The 15,674-nt window shown below is 46.4% G+C and overlaps 1 protein-coding gene across 1 annotated transcript in view; it reads left to right on the forward strand.

Annotated features, from left to right (window-relative positions):
• ap2b1 (adaptor related protein complex 2 subunit beta 1) overlaps nt 1-9,852 on the forward strand; it is a 73,455-nt gene extending 63,603 nt beyond the window's left edge. Inside the window, exon 22 of the mRNA XM_084449315.1 lies at nt 9,739-9,852. Within this exon, the coding sequence (XP_084305441.1) occupies nt 9,739-9,813 (75 nt within the window). The 3' untranslated portion in view covers nt 9,814-9,852. The remainder of the gene's footprint in view (nt 1-9,738) is intronic.
• The last annotated feature ends 5,822 nt before the right edge of the window (nt 9,853-15,674 follow it).

Consider the following 15,674-nt stretch of genomic DNA (forward strand, 5'->3'; position numbering starts at 1 on the left):
TGCTTCATCACAGCTCTCTGCTACCTGGCCATGGCAGCTTCATCACAGCTCTCTGCTACCTGGCCATGGCTTGCTTCATCACAGCTCTCTGCTACCTGGCCATGGCTGCTTCATCACAGCTCTCTGCTACCTGGCCATAGCCTGCTTCATCACAGAGGGGCTCTGTGGATGTGGGCTGTCCTGTGGGTGATGACTGGCCTTGGCACGAGACTGTTGACCTGGAAAGCTTTTACTGTACTGTACATGTATTGAATGCTCAATTAACAAAAATTAAACAAAATGGGTTGTAGGGCTCCCAAAAACAGGTGCGCTATATGTCCATCAAGTGTCGTTCTTGAGAAGGAAATTCATGTACAATATTGATTTTCACAATAAAAATGTTAATCGCCCTCACTTTCAACTGCTTTGAGAAAAATGCACTAAAGTGTCAGCTTTCTTGCACTCTTCCCCTCCAGATGAATTCTGGAACCTATTGTTATGTCACTGTGGACTTTTATTCTCCTCGCAACAAGACTGTGGTTTCATGGTTGGAGGTTGTTTTCAGTGAAGATCTATGATCTGTCAGGCTGGGGGGGTCTTCAGAGAAGCACAGGCCTACAGTACCAGTCACAAGTCTGGACACAGGTGCCAGGGTCATCGCTTTGAAAGTGCCTGTCAATGTGTGTTTTATGAGACCAGTTCAAACCATCTGAAAGGTATTACATCGCCCACAGAGAGGAGAGGCCTGGCATTAGAGGTGTAGGCATTCAGTAGATCATGTCTGTCCCAGGCTGCCATACTGCTGTTATTATGCTACCTTCAGCCTCTGTCTGGCAGCCTGGACATTAGCACCTCCACAGAGCGGTTGTTTTACGGGCGGCTGCTCTGCCCCCTGGCTGGAGCACCTGTGGTTCCCTGGAGATGGAGCCTTTGGCTCTACTGACCCAGTCTGTCGATCGGCAGCTGATTGATTCCTTTTTTCTTTCTTTTTTTTTTCTTTTTTTTTTTCCAAGATTTGTTTATGGCATTTCTGCTTCATTAGATAGGACAGTGAAGATTATAGACAGGAAATGCAGGAGAGGGAGAGGGGGGGAGACATGCAGCACATGGCCTGGGCCAGATTCGAACCCAGACCGCTGCGGTAAGGACAAGCCTTTGCGGTATGCGCCTTAACCCGGTGAGCCACCTGTGGCGCCCCAGCTAATTGATTCTTAATGGGCATTCTGCCTTGGTCCCTCAGATTAGTGGAGTTGTCTCACTCAGGAGATGTAAACTGTGGAAACGGGCTCTGGAAAGAGATAGCCATGTTGCTTTTGGGTTTATGGCTGTGAATATAGTGCGCTAGACTTGATACGCTTGCTAAAAGCAAGAACACTTGGAACTAGAAAGTACATTTCCTGGAGAAAATGTGAGGTGGGCTAGCTGCTGCACCTGTATGTAACAGCTACTGCTCGAACTACTATGGACCAGGCAATCTCCATGCACCCACCGCTGAAGACCGTACGTCTTTAGCCCACTCAGGGGCTGAATTGTGGGGTCCGTGGCGTGGACAGTGGCGTGGTGGTGATACTCCGCCCCCTCAGGTCAGAGCTGGTCGAAGACAGTGTAACCCTCTCCGGGCCACCTACCTGACTCCACCAGTGAAGACCGTCTGTCTCTAGCCCACTCAGGGGCTGAGTTGTGGGGCCCGTGGCGTGGGTAGTGGCGTGCTGGTTAGGCTCCGCCCCCTTGGGTCACAGCTAGTCGGGGACAGTACAGTGACCTCCGGGCAATTTCCATGCATCCACCATTGAAGACTGTGTGTCTCTAGCCCACTCGGGGGCTGAAAAGTGGATTATGTGGCGTGGATAGTGGCGTGGTGGTGAGACTCCGCCCCCTCAGGTCAGCCAGTCGGGGACAGTGTATCCCTCTCCGGGCCCCCTACATGACTTTATCGGTGAAGACCATGTGTCTCTAGCCCACTCAGGGGCTGAGTTGCGGGACCCATGGCGTGGATAGTGGTGTGCTGGTTAGGCTCTGCCCCCTTGGGTCACAGCTAGTCGGGGACAGTACAGTGACCTCCGGGCAATTTCCATGCATCCACCATTGAAGACTGTGTGTCTCTAGCCCCCTCAGGGGCTGAAAAGTGGGTTCTGTGGCACGAATAGTGGCGTGGTGGTGAGGCTCCGCCCTTTTCGGTCATAGCCAGTCAGGGATATAGTACTCCTCTCCGGGTTACCCACCGGCCCCCACCAGTGAATATAATGTGTCTCTATTCCACTTTGGCTGCATTCTGTGCTACCACATTAGTTATAAAAGGGTGCCTGTACCTTTAAGAGAGGCTGCACATGCACACAAATTTTAAAAAAGCAACAGCTGCCACCACTCTAATCCCAACTGACACTCTGATCCTAGACATGGTCCACTTCAGACAGCTCTATCGCGAAAACTATAAATGTTACAGCTTATATATTGACACCATAGGAATCAGTACAGTACGATTTGTTCGGCACAGTTGCCGAACAAATCGTCATACCTCAAAAACGGTAAGTCACACAGCTAAGATACTACATTGTACGAATCAGCACAATTTTGTGAACATTTCGATATATAATATATGTATGAGCTGTTAAAACTGTAGGCATAGCGACAAGTTAGAAAAAGGCTAAAAATGCTAAATTATCAGCTCAGAAGTTAGAGTGCGTTGCCATACATTTCAATGGGGAGCGCAGTTGCCGAACAAATCGTCATACAGAGAAAACTGTAGGTCACACAGCTTAGATACTGACATTGTAAGAATCAGCACAGTTGTGTGAACATTTTGATATATAATATGTGTGTGAGCGTTCAAAACTGTAGGAGTGCCAGCAGTTTATAAAATGTGTGAATATTTTCAAAGCAACTGCTGCCACCACTCTAAAAAAGTTTCTGAACATTACAAAAGCAGTTTCAAGCAGCTTCAATGGGACAAAAAATAGTTAAAAAAGTTAAATTTCTAAAAAAATATATATAAAAAATCTGAATACATCCGTTAAAGAGCTAAACATCGTGAAGATTTTAAAGTTTGAATGAAGTTTCTAGCACAAAGTATGAAGAAGTTATAAAGGAGACAAAAACTGGGGAGAACAATAATAACTAGAAAGTACATTTCCTGGAGAAAATGTGAGGTGGGCTAGCTGCTGCAGCTTCATGTAACAGCTACTGCTAGAACTACTACGGACCAGGCAATCTCCATGCACCCACCGGCGAAGACCGTCCGTCTCCAGCCCAATCGGGCTGAGTTGTGGGGTCTGTGGTGTGGACAGTGGCATGGTGGTGAGACTCCGCCCCCTCAGGTCAGAGCTGGTCGAGGACAGTGTACCCCTCTCCGGACCACCTACCCGCCCGCACCGGTGAAGACCATGTGTCTCTAGCCCACTCAGGGGCTGAGTTGTGGGGCCGTGGCGTGGATAGTGGCGTGAGTGTGAGACTCCGCCCCCTTGGGTCAGAGCCGGTCGTGGACAGTGTAGGCCATGCCGGGCTACCCACCTGCCTTCACCAGTGAAGACTGTGTGTCTCTAGCCACCTCAGAGGCTGTGTTGTGAGGTCCGTGGCGTGGATAGTGGCGTGATGACGAGACTCCGCCCCCTCCGGTCAGAGCAGGTCGGGGGCAGTGCACTGACATCTGGGCAATCTCCATGCACCCAACAGTGAAGGCCGTGTGTCTGTACCTCACTCAGGGGCTGAGATGTGGGGACACTGACGACACTCCTCCCCCTCGTGTCGGAGCCGGTCTAGGACAGTGAACTGCTCCCCCGACCACACACATGCACCCAACCGTGAAAACTGCGTCTTTAGCCAACTCAGGGTCTGAGATGTGGGGACGGTGGCGTGGATAGTGGCGTGGTGGCGAGACTCCACCCCCTCAGGTCAGAGGTTGTGGGGGGCAGGTCAGTGATTGCCAGGCCATCCCCATGCACCCCTCATTGGAGACCATGTGTCTATTGCCCACCCCAGGCCGAGCAGTAGCTGTGGAGGTGTTGCAGTAGGTGTTTGTTATAAGTACTGCTAGTACTACACTCAAAAATAGATTAGACCACTCATCATAACTCATAGTTTTATTGAGTTCAATAGCTGAAAGAGGAGAAAATATATTAATGAGTTTGCAGCCTGAAAGAGTGTCATTCTGAATATTTCTTTGAATATAAGGAAGGAAGGAAGAAAGAGAAAGAAAGAAAGAAAGGGAAGGATGGAAGGAAAGGAAGGAAGGAAGGAAGGAAGAAAGGAAAGGATGGAAGGAAGGAAGGAAGGAAGGAAGGAAGGAAGGAAGGAAGGAAGGAAGGAAGGAAGGAAGGAAAGGATGGATGGAAGGAAGGAAGGAAGGAAGGAAAGATGGAAGGAAGGAAGGAAAGATGGAAGGAAGGAAGGATGGAAGGAAAGAAAGGAGGAAAGAAGGAAGGATGGAAGAAAGGATGGAAGGAAGGAAGGAAAGAAGGATGGAAGGAAGGGAAGGAAGGGAAGGAAGGATGGAAGGGAAGGAAGGAAAGAAAGAAAGAAAGAAAGAAGGAAGGAAGGAAGGAAGGGAAGGAAAGGAAGGAAGGAAGGATGGAAAGAAAGCAAGAAGGAAGGAAGGAAGGAATGGAAGGAGGGAAGGAAGGGAGGAAGGATGGAAGCAAGGATGGAAGGAAGGAAGGACAGAAGGGGGGGAAGGGAAGGGAAGGGAAGGAAAGGAAAGGAAAGGAAGGAAGGATGGATGGATGGATGGATGGAAGGAAAGAAAGAAAGAAAGAAAGAAAGAAAGAAAGAAAGAAAGAAGGAAGGATGGAAGGGAAGGAAGGATGGAAGGAAGGATGGAAGGAAAGAAAGAAGGAAGGATGGAAGGGAAGTAAGGATGGAAGGATGGAAGGAAGGAAGGATGGAAGGAAGGAAGGAAAGAAAGAAGGATGGAAGGGAAGGAAAGAAAGAAGGAAGGATGGAGGAAGGAAGGATGGAAGGAAGGAAGGATGGAAGGTAGGAAGGAAAGAAAGAAAGAAGGAAGGATGGAAGGAAGGGAAGGAAGGAAGGAAGGAAAGAAAGAAAGAAAGAAGGAAGGGAAGGAAGGAAGGAAAGGAAGGAAGGAAGGAAGGAAAGGAAGGAAACAAAGAAAGCAAGAAGGAAGGGAAGGAAGGAAGGAAGAAAAGGAAGGAAGGAAGGAAAGAAAGCAAGAAGGAAGGAAGGAAGGGGGGAAGGAAGGAAGGAAGGATGGAAGGAAAGAAGGATGGAAGGAAGGAGGGGTGGAAGGAAGGAGGGATGGAAAGAAGGAGGGATGGATGGAAGGAAGGAAGGAAGGAAGGAAGGAATGAATGAATATGAATGCTACCACAGTAGTCATAAAAGGGTGCCTGTACAGAGAGCCTGCACGTGTCCCCAAATTCAAATCCCAACTGACACTGTGAGCATCCTCTCATTCACTTCAATGGAAAGGCATGTTGGCTTCAGAAAGCTCTCTCTCAAAAAGTATAAAGTTCACAGCCTAGATATTGACACCGTAGGAATCCTGAGAAAATGCTGAACATTTTAGGCTATGATATGTCCGTGTAGCTTAAAAACTGTAGGCATGGCGACAAGAAAGAGAAAGGGTAAAAATGCAAAATTAGCAGCTCAAAAGGTAGAGTGTGGGCCCATACGTTTCAATGGAGAGCGCAGTTGCCGAACAAATCGTCATACAGCGAAAACTATAAGTCACACGGCTTGGATACTTACATTGTACAAATCAGCACAGTTATGGAAACGTTTCGATATATAATATGTGTATGAGCTGTTAAAACTGTAGGCATAGCGACAAGTTAGAAAAAGAGTAAAAATTCAAAATAAGCAGCTCAAAAGCTAGAGTGCAGCGCCATACGTTTCAATGGGGAGCGCAGTTGCCGAACAAATCATCATACAGCGAAAAGTATGAGTCACACAGCTTAGATCCTTACATTGTACGAATCAGCACAGTTGTGTGAAAGTTTTGATGTATAATACGTGTGTGAGCTTTCAAAACTGTAGGAGTGCCAGCAGTTTACAAAATGTGTAAATATTTTCAAAGCAACAGCTGCCACCACTCTAAAAACATAGTTTCTGAACATTCCAAAAGCAGTTTCAAGCAGTTTCAATGGGACAAAAAATTGTTTTAAAAGTTAAATTTCTAAAAAATAATAATAACTAGAAAGTAAATTTCCTGGAGAAAATGTGAGGTGGGCTAGCTGCTGCAGCTGTATGTAACAGCTACTGCTAGAACTACTACGGACCGGGCAATCTCCATGCACCCACTGGCGAAGACCGTGTGTCTCTAGCCACCTCAGAGGCTGTGTTGTGAGGTCCGTGGCATGGATAGTGGCGTGGTGGTGAGACTCCGCCCCCTCAGGTCAGAGCAGGTCGGGGGCAGTGCACTGACATCCGGGCAATCTCCATGCACCCAACAGTGAAGACCGTGTGTCTGTAGCTCACTCAGGGGCTGAGATGTGGGGACAATGGCGTGGATAGTGGCGTTGTGACGAGACTCCGCCCCCTCGGGTCAGAGCCGGTCTAGGACAGTGTACTGCTCCCCGGACCACCTACATGCACCCAACCGTGAAAACTGCGTCTTTAGCCAACTCAGGGTCTGAGATGTGGGGACGGTGGCGTGGATAGTGGCGTGGTGGCGAGACTCCGCCCTCTCAGGTCAGAGGTTGTGGGGGGCAGGTCAGTGATTGCCAGGTCATCCCCATCCACCCCTCATTGGAGACCAAGATGGATTGATGGATGGATGGATGGATGGATGGATGGATGGATGGATGGATGGAGAAAGAAAGAAAGAAAGAAAGAAAGAAAGAAAGAAAGAAAGAAAGAAAGAAAGAAAGAAAGAAAGAAAGATGGATGGATGGATGAAAGAAAGAAAGAAAGAAAGAAAGAAAGAAAGATGGATGGATGGATGGATGGATGGATGGATGGATGGAAGAAAGAAAGATGGATGGATGGATGGATGAATGAAAAAAAGATGGATGAAAGAAAGAAAGGATGGATGGATGAAAGAAAGACGGATGGATGGATGGATGAAAGAAAGAAGGATGGATGGATGAAAGAATGGATGGATGGATGGATGGATGGATGGATGGATGGATGGATGGATGAAAGAAAGAAGGATGGATGGATGAACGAATGGATGGATGGATGGATAGATAGATGGATGGATGGATGAAAGAAAGAAAGAAGGATGGAAGGAAGGAAGGAAAGATGGAAGGAAGGAAAGAAGGAAGGATGGAAGGAAAGAAAGATGGATGGATGGAAGAAAGAAAGAAGGATGGATGGATGGCTGGATGAAAGAAAGGATGGATGGATGGAAGAAAGAAAGAAAGATGGATGGATTGATGAAAGGATGAAAGAAAAAGAAAGAAAGAAGGATGGATGGATGGATGGATGAAAGAAAGAAGGATGGATGAAAGAAAGAAAGAAAGAAAGAAAGAAAGATGGATGAAAGAATGGATGGATGGATGAAAGAAAGGAAGGAAAGAAGGATGGAAGGAAGGAAGGAAAGAAGGATGGAAGAAAGGATGGAAGGAAGGAAAGAAAGGAAGGATGGATGGATGAAAGTAAAGAAAGGAAGGATGGAAGAAAAGAAGGATGGAAGGATGGATGGAAGGAAAGGAAAGGAAGGAAGGAAGGAAGGAAGGAAGGATGGATGGATGGATGGAAGGAAAGAAAGAAAGAAAGAAAGGAAGGAAGGAAGGAAGGAAGGAAAGATGGATGGAAGGAAAGATGGATGGAAGGAAGGAAGGAAGGAATGAATATGAATGCTACCGTAGTCATAAAAGGGTGCCTGTACAGAGAGCCTGCACGTGTCCCCAAATTCAAATCCCAACTGACACTGTGAGCATCCTCTCATTCACTTCAATGGAAAGGCATTTTGGCTTCAGACAGCTCACTCTCAAAAAGTATAAAGGTCACAGCCTAGATATTGACACCGTAGGAATCCTGAGAAAATGCTGAACATTTTAGGATATGATATGTCCGTGTAGCTTAAAAACTATAGGCATGGCGACGAGTTAGAAAAAGTAAGCTGCAAAATTAGCAGCTCAAAAGGTAGTGTGGGCCCATACGTTTCAATGGAGAGCGCAGTTGCTGAACAAATCGTCATACAGCGAAAACTATAAGTCACACGGCTTAGATACTTACATTGTACGAATCAGCACAGTTATGGGAACGTTTCGATATATAATATGTGTATGAGCTGTTCAAACTGTAGGCATAGTGACAAGTTAGAAAAAGAGTAAAAATGCAAAATTAGCAGCTCAAAAGCTAGAGTGCGTTGCCATACGTTTCAATGAGGAGAGCAGTTGCCGAACAAATCGTCATACAGCGAAAACTCTACGTCACACTGCTTAGATACTTACATTGTACGAATCAGCACAGTTGTGTGAACATTTTGATGTATAATATGTGTGTGAGCTTTCAAAACTGTAGGAGTGCCAGCAGTTTATAAAATGTGTGAATATTTTCAAAGCAACTGCTGCCACCACTCTAAAAACATAAAGTTTCTGAACATTCCAAAAGCAGTTTCAAGCAGTTTCAATGGGACAAAAAATAGTTTTAAAAGTTAAATTTCTTAAAAACTATAACAAATATAAAAAATCTGAATGGATCCGTTCAAGAGCTAAACATTATGAACATTTTAAAGTTTGAATGAAGTTTCTATGACAAAGTATGAAGAACTAGTTAAGGTTCAAAAAAGTGGGGAGAATAATAATAAAGAAAGAAAGAAAGAAAGAAAGAAAGAAATAGTGGGAATATCACAAGTTGGGCTAGCTTCTGCAAGCTAGCCCACCTAATAATAATCTGAATGGATCAGTTAAAGAGCTAAACATTCTGGACATTTTAAAGTTAGAATGAAGTTTCTAGCACAAAGTATGAAGAAGTAGTTAAGGACACAAAAACTGGGGAGAATAATAAGAAGCTTTTACAAGCTAGCCCACCTAATTATTCTTACTTTTTATTCTAGGTGCTTTTTATTCTCCTCCTGTACATGTTCTTGGCCCTGTTCAGTATCACAGTGTCTACTTGGACATAGTTTAAGATTTCACCACTATTTCCAGCAAGGACCTTTCACTTTGATACATACATGATATAGGCCTACCTTTTTAACCTTTTATATATATACTATATTTTAGTTTTTTTTTTACTATACTATATTTTTACTACAGAAGCCCTGTGTTGGTCTTTAAACTTTGAACTGTTGAACCTTTTAAACTCTATAGAACAAACGGTTATCATTAAGAGATATCATTAAGTCACTGCTGGATGAATAGTAAAGCTTAATTCACACAAACTTAATTCACACGATTGGTACTGTTCAAACTAAAACTTTGATTGCTTTCAGCATATGCACACACATCTTTTCTAGTTGATTTTTATCATCATTTTATTTTTTACATTGAATTGGCAAAGGAACATGACGTGGAGTAGTGGGAGCCTATGGATGAACAGTATTGGATAAAGAGGTTTGATCAAAAGGACCTGGACCTGAGTCCTCCTCTCAAACACCTATGGACTGAGCAAGTAAAGGACTATTCTTGGGCGAGTTCAGGCATGAAAATGCCTCCATGTTTCGGCCAGGAGGCCGTCGTCAGGGCAGAAGTAAAAGACTCCATTGAAAGATGTGATGAAATGGCATTTCAAGAATTTCATATTTTAATCTTTAATCTGGGGTTTCAGATTTATTATTAAACACACGCTACATTTGTCCAGAAACAGGAGGAGTATCAATGTTATTCCTTGTCAACGTGTGTCTTTTCTCTCTCACAGCTGTCCCTGAAGTGCCGGGCTCCGGAGGTGTCTCAGTACGTCTACCAGGTGTATGACGCAGTCCTGAAGACCTGAGCTCTGCACCTCGCCCTGTAACCAACACCTCCCCTCCACAGCCACCTCGCCCTGTAACCAACACCTCCCCTCCACAGCCACCTCGCCCTGTAACCAACACCTCCCCTCCACAGCCACCTCGCCCTGTAACCAACACCTCCCCTCCACAGCCACCTCGCCCTGTAACCAACACCTCCCCTCCACAGCCACCTCGCCCTGTAACCAACACCTCCCCTCCACAGCCACCTCGCCCTGTAACCAACACCTCCCCTCCACAGCCACCTCGCCCTGTAACCAACACCTCCCCCTCCACAGCCACCTCGCCCTGTAACCAACACCTCCCCTCCACAGCCACCTCGCCCTGTAACCAACACCTCCCCTCCACAGCCACCTCGCCCTGTAACCAACACCTCCCCTCCACAGCCACCTCGCCCTGTAACCAACACCTCCCCTCCACAGCCACCTCGCCCTGTAACCAACACCTCCCCCTCCACAGCCACCTCGCCCTGTAACCAACACCTCCCCTCCACACCCCCCCACCCTCAACACCCCCCCTCCACACCCCCCACCCTCAACACCCTCCACTCCACACCCCCCCACCCTCAACACCCCCCCCTCCCCCACACCTACCACCCCCCCACCCTCAACACCCCCCCTCCCCCACACCTACCACCCCCCCACCCTCAACACCCTCCCCTCCACACCCCCACACCCTCAACACCCCCCCTCCCCCACACCTACCACCCCCCACCCTCAACACCCCCCCTCCCCCACACCTACCACCCCCCAACCTCAACACCCCCCCTCCCCCACACCTACCACTCCCCACCCTCAACACCCCCCCTCCCCCACACCTACCACCCCCCCACCCTCAACACCCTCCCCTCCACAGCCCCCCACCTTCCCCTCCACAGCCCCCCCTCAACACCCTCCACTCCACAGCCCCCCCCTCAACACCCTCCACTCCACCCCCCCCACCTCAACACCCTCCCCTCCACACCCCCCTCAACACCCTCCACTCCACAGCCCCCCCCCTCAATACCCTCCACTCAACCCCCCCCCCTCAACACCCTCCCCTCCACCCCCCCCCCCCTCAACACCCTCCCCTCCCCCCCCCCCCCTCAACAAAATAGCAGCTTTTAGCGTTTGTATTGTTGTCTAATATTCCACTCCTTCATTCCATCCCCTGCATCTTCACATGTATCTTCTTCCATGGGAGGTTGTTGAACCCCATTCCATCCTAAACTAAATGTCTTAATGTTGTAAAAAGTGATTGATTGCCAATTCCTTATAAAACAAGATGGGATTTTCATATTTACAAAGCCATGTATTGCTTTTCCTTTTTGTACTGTTGTTCAGATGTTGGAAAGTACAGTAGTATGTCATATTTGCTTTGTTTTATTTTTTTTTAATGCTTGTTCTGCTTCAGTGTTACATTTGCTGCTTTCTCCAACCACTCCACAACCATTCCACAACCACTCCACAACCACTCCACAACCATTCCACAACCACTCCACAACCACTCCACAACCACTCCACAACCACTCCACAACCATTCCACAACCATTCCACAACCATTCCACAACCATTCCACAACCATTCCACAACCATTCCCCAAATGATAGAAATGAGTGATTGAGTGCTTGTTCCAGGCGTCTCAGTCATCACTTGGACCTGTTTGAGTGTTTGTGTAATGGACCTGTTTCAGTGTGTAATGTAACTAGCAGCCTTCTCTTCTGAGCCGTGGACGTGCTTGTTAAGAAGCGAGAGAAGCGCGAGAGGACAGGACATTGTTAGGTTGCTATGGTTTTAATCTGACTCCATTTTCCTAAACCACTATGCAGACCACTATTTATGGCTGCAATTATTATGCTATTATCATGCGTTTGCTAGAGTCTGTGCCCTTCCCTCTTTGTACTGCTGTCTATCTGATCATCTCACGCCCTCGCCGTTGTAATTGCCCAGTCTACTGCAGTTATCAAAAACATAGTTAGCATTCTTATATCTCCCATATCCCTTTGCTGGTTTCATGCTGCAGTATATATATATATATATATATGCCAATTGTGTGTGTGCGTGCGTGTGTGTGTGCGTGTGCGTGTGTGTCTGGCTGTCTTGAATGAGTTGTAGCCTACATTCTGTTATACGTCTGTTTTCACCTTTAATTCCCGTGAAATATGATGCATTATATTTTAATATGTGAGATTGTTATTGATATTCCATTTGCAGATGATCAACCAAACAAATCGCACCCCTGGCCTGTGCTAATCCCATCAACCCTAGCCAGGCAGCATCAATTGATCTTCACATTTTAGGGAAAGATAGATTATTTTTCCATCAGTTCCATGCCTAGTTTACTCTCCTCTCTGGCATACCGTGCAGTGATGTGGTGTAGTTTGTAGACATTTTGTATGATTAATGAAAGCTAGTAATGATATAACCCTGTAAACCAGAAGTAGTGTGCTTGTACTTCATTACAGTCAAAAGTTGGCGCTACTGTATATATTCCAGTTATGTACAAGGCCCTCATAAGTAGTGGTTAACGAATAGGTTGTGTTTAATGTAATTCAAACTAATGTGATTTATTGATATCTCCACAACTAACCATGAATCCTACTAACCCCTGTAGGAAGTTAAGCTCCAAATGATCAAAGCAGAATTGAAATTAATGAACAGAGCAGTCTATAGGAAACCAATTGTGTTTGTGAGGTTTTCTTATTTTCTTGTTGCCATCCATGCGTATGTGTCCGTGGTCGTGCATGGAAGCAGTGTCCATCGCTCCTAAGAGTCCCAAGTTGTTTCTTTACCTCATTTTTATTTTGGTTACAAGTCACTACGTCACCCACGCTTGTTTGAGTGCTTTGTGCACAGCATCCAGCAATGAACTAACATGACATCTGAAATGTAAGCTATTCTCAAGTTTCTGCCTGTTGTAGGCCTAGCCTACCGCTGTTATCACTCCCCAAGCATAGGCCTACTATAATGTATCCTCTCTGTATTTCAATAAAATGTCCACTCTGTAGTTGTGTCGCTTTCTCGTTTCTCGGATACCCATATTATAGTAATTAGTTAAACAACAGGTATCCCATAGGTCGACTCAAATAGCCTTGTATTTGCTAGCATTTAGTCTTATGCATGCAATCTTAAGATTTAGACTGTTATGATATGGAAAATTGTTTTCTAAGTTTAAAGTCTGCCTATATGAGATCAGTCGAAATATGCTCAAATGTTTGGGTTCAGTGGGGTTCATCACCTCGCGTGGATTTACACCTGCATGCGCGTGTGTGAAGGTGACGTGGATGAGACAGGTATCTGGCACGTGGTTACTTAGCAACAGGGGTAAAAGATACGGTTGCTAAGAAACAGCCAACTGCCCATTGGTTACAGTGGGTACCCATGTTGCTCGCACGCGTGAGTTAATACGCTACTTGAGATGAAATCACTCGCGCCCAGAGGGAAACGGGTATTCACAATGGATGCCAATTCTTTTGTCTCCCTGCAAGCTGTGTTTGACTTCCCAAACCAAACAGACCACTATGGAGATGATGTCCTGTATTACCCACATGTCTGTATTGTACTGTAGACAACTAGGCTCATCTGGCTGTGCGTAACCGCGCGTAAAAGTCTCAACAGCGCGCAAGATAGCCAATAGCGTGCCAAGGCGTAACCTCAAATCCCATAGCCTCCACACAGGCATATAGACCGAAATGTATTATACATTATTATAATTTTGTTCATCCCCGTTCAGAAACTGTGGCCAAAATAAGTGACCAAGATATTTTGACGATCAAATTTTGACATCATCTGCAGTTCAACTTTAAGCTCTAACAGGCATCGTCATTCCTAGAAATAGACCATTACCGCTAGGTTTATTCATACTTGATTGTCATTTGACGGCAGCAGTCTGATCCACGCCTGTTCTAGCCTGTCTGGTGATATTTAGACCGCGCGTCCAGCTATATGGAAAGGGAGTGACCGGGGAGGATGGAGCTGTGCCCTCAGTACTGTAAAGGCACCTGAGCCACTCGTCTATTCGTGGGAAGCCAACGAATGAGGGTCTGTCAGCATCTCCGCAGGTGTACCCGCAGCAGCGCGCTGGAAGACACACATCTCTCCATTTCTGGGGCCACATACCTGCGCACACGGTAAGCCTGGATTGAAATCCTACTGCAGTGGATCCCTTTGCTCAGGTCAAGGATTTCTCACGCTTTTCCGGTAGTGTAAAAGGCAGAAAAGACCATTTCGTTGTTTTCTTTGAAATGCATAGGCTACTCTTAATTATTTTTTAGTGATTTGCCCGTAGCCTACACGCGTAGTTATAAAATCGAATTGGGCATTTGAGGTAGGCTATATGATGAGAAGTTAATTAATTGAGCTATAGCCTAGATACACTTCATCCCCTTGAATGAACTGCCATCAAGTCGTTACATAGCTTACGCATGTTATGGCTTTGGTGATTGATTTGATTTAGCCTCACACGTTTTAGTCTGTGCCCGTTGTTACGGTTGTAACCAGTAGCAGGTCTACTGGTGACGGGGAGAGACGGTTGTAACCAGTAGCAGGTCTACTGGTGACGGGGAGAGACGGTTGTAACCAGTAGCAGGTCTACTGGTGACGGGGAGAGGCGGTTGTAACCAGTAGCAGGTCTACTGGTGACGGGGAGAGACGGTTGTAACCAGTAGCAGGTCTACTGGTGACGGGGAGAGACGGTTGTAACCAGCAGCAGGTCTACTGGTGACGGGGAGGGACGGTTGTAACCAGTAGCAGGTCTACTGGTGACGGGGAGAGGCGGTTGTAACCAGTAGCAGGTCTACTGGTGACGGGGAGAGACGGTTGTAACCAGTAGCAGGTCTACTGGTGACGGGGAGAGACGGTTGTAACCAGTAGCAGGTCTACTGGTGACGGGGAGAGACGGTTGTAACCAGTAGCAGGTCTACTGGTGACGGGGAGAGACGGTTGTAACCAGTAGCAGGTCTACTGGTGACGGGGAGAGACGGTTGTAACCAGTAGCAGGTCTACTGGTGACGGGGAGAGGCGGTTGTAACCAGTAGCAGGTCTACTGGTGACGGGGAAAGACGGTTGTAACCAGTAGCAGGTCTACTGGTGACGGGGAGAGACGGTTGTAACCAGTAGCAGGTCTACTGGTGACGGGGAGAGACGGTTGTAACCAGTAGCAGGTCTACTGGTGACGGGGAGAGACGGTTACCAGTAGCAGGTCTACTGGTGACTGGGAGAGGCGGTTGTCACCAGTAGCAGGTCGCTCCTCTGCCCTGTAGGTTCTGCTATGAGTGGCTGATGTATCGTACTGCTCCACTTTCCACACCTGACCTGATTGCTGTGTGATATAGTTTTTAAACTTCACCCTGGGCTATACACCCTAGACTATACATACGTGAAAGACAAAATATAAGATAAATAGATACAATTATATATAAAAAAGGTACAATTATATGTCAAGAATAATAATGAATGAAAACAGCAATGGTGATGATGCTTACTTGAATTTTGTGAGCCATAATATGGTGTCGCACCTCTGGGAGATTCTTGTCGGCTTTGATAAAGCAGTTAAAAGTGTGAAAGTGACTTTAAGCGTGTGTGAGGCTATAGTGGTTTCTGAACGAGGTCAGTGAATGTAGGTGATGCAGAAACAAAATACCCGTTGTTCTAATATAGCTGTGCTGGTTTAATTTCCAAAGAGCCAACGAACTGCACCTAAAAAGAAACTACATTTTAGACCAAACTATACATTTTAGTAACTATTCAAATACAATTATTTATTACTTCTTTCTTTTTTGCTTGCACTCCAACGTTACCTTACTTTCTGTTGTCCTTGAATCTTTCTTAGTTGCTTCGAAGCCTAATGAAGGTTGTTGTGACAAAAG

This window comes from Borostomias antarcticus, assembly GCF_949987555.1.
Source record: "Borostomias antarcticus genome assembly, chromosome: 15".
Lineage (NCBI taxonomy): Eukaryota > Metazoa > Chordata > Actinopteri > Stomiiformes > Stomiidae > Borostomias > Borostomias antarcticus.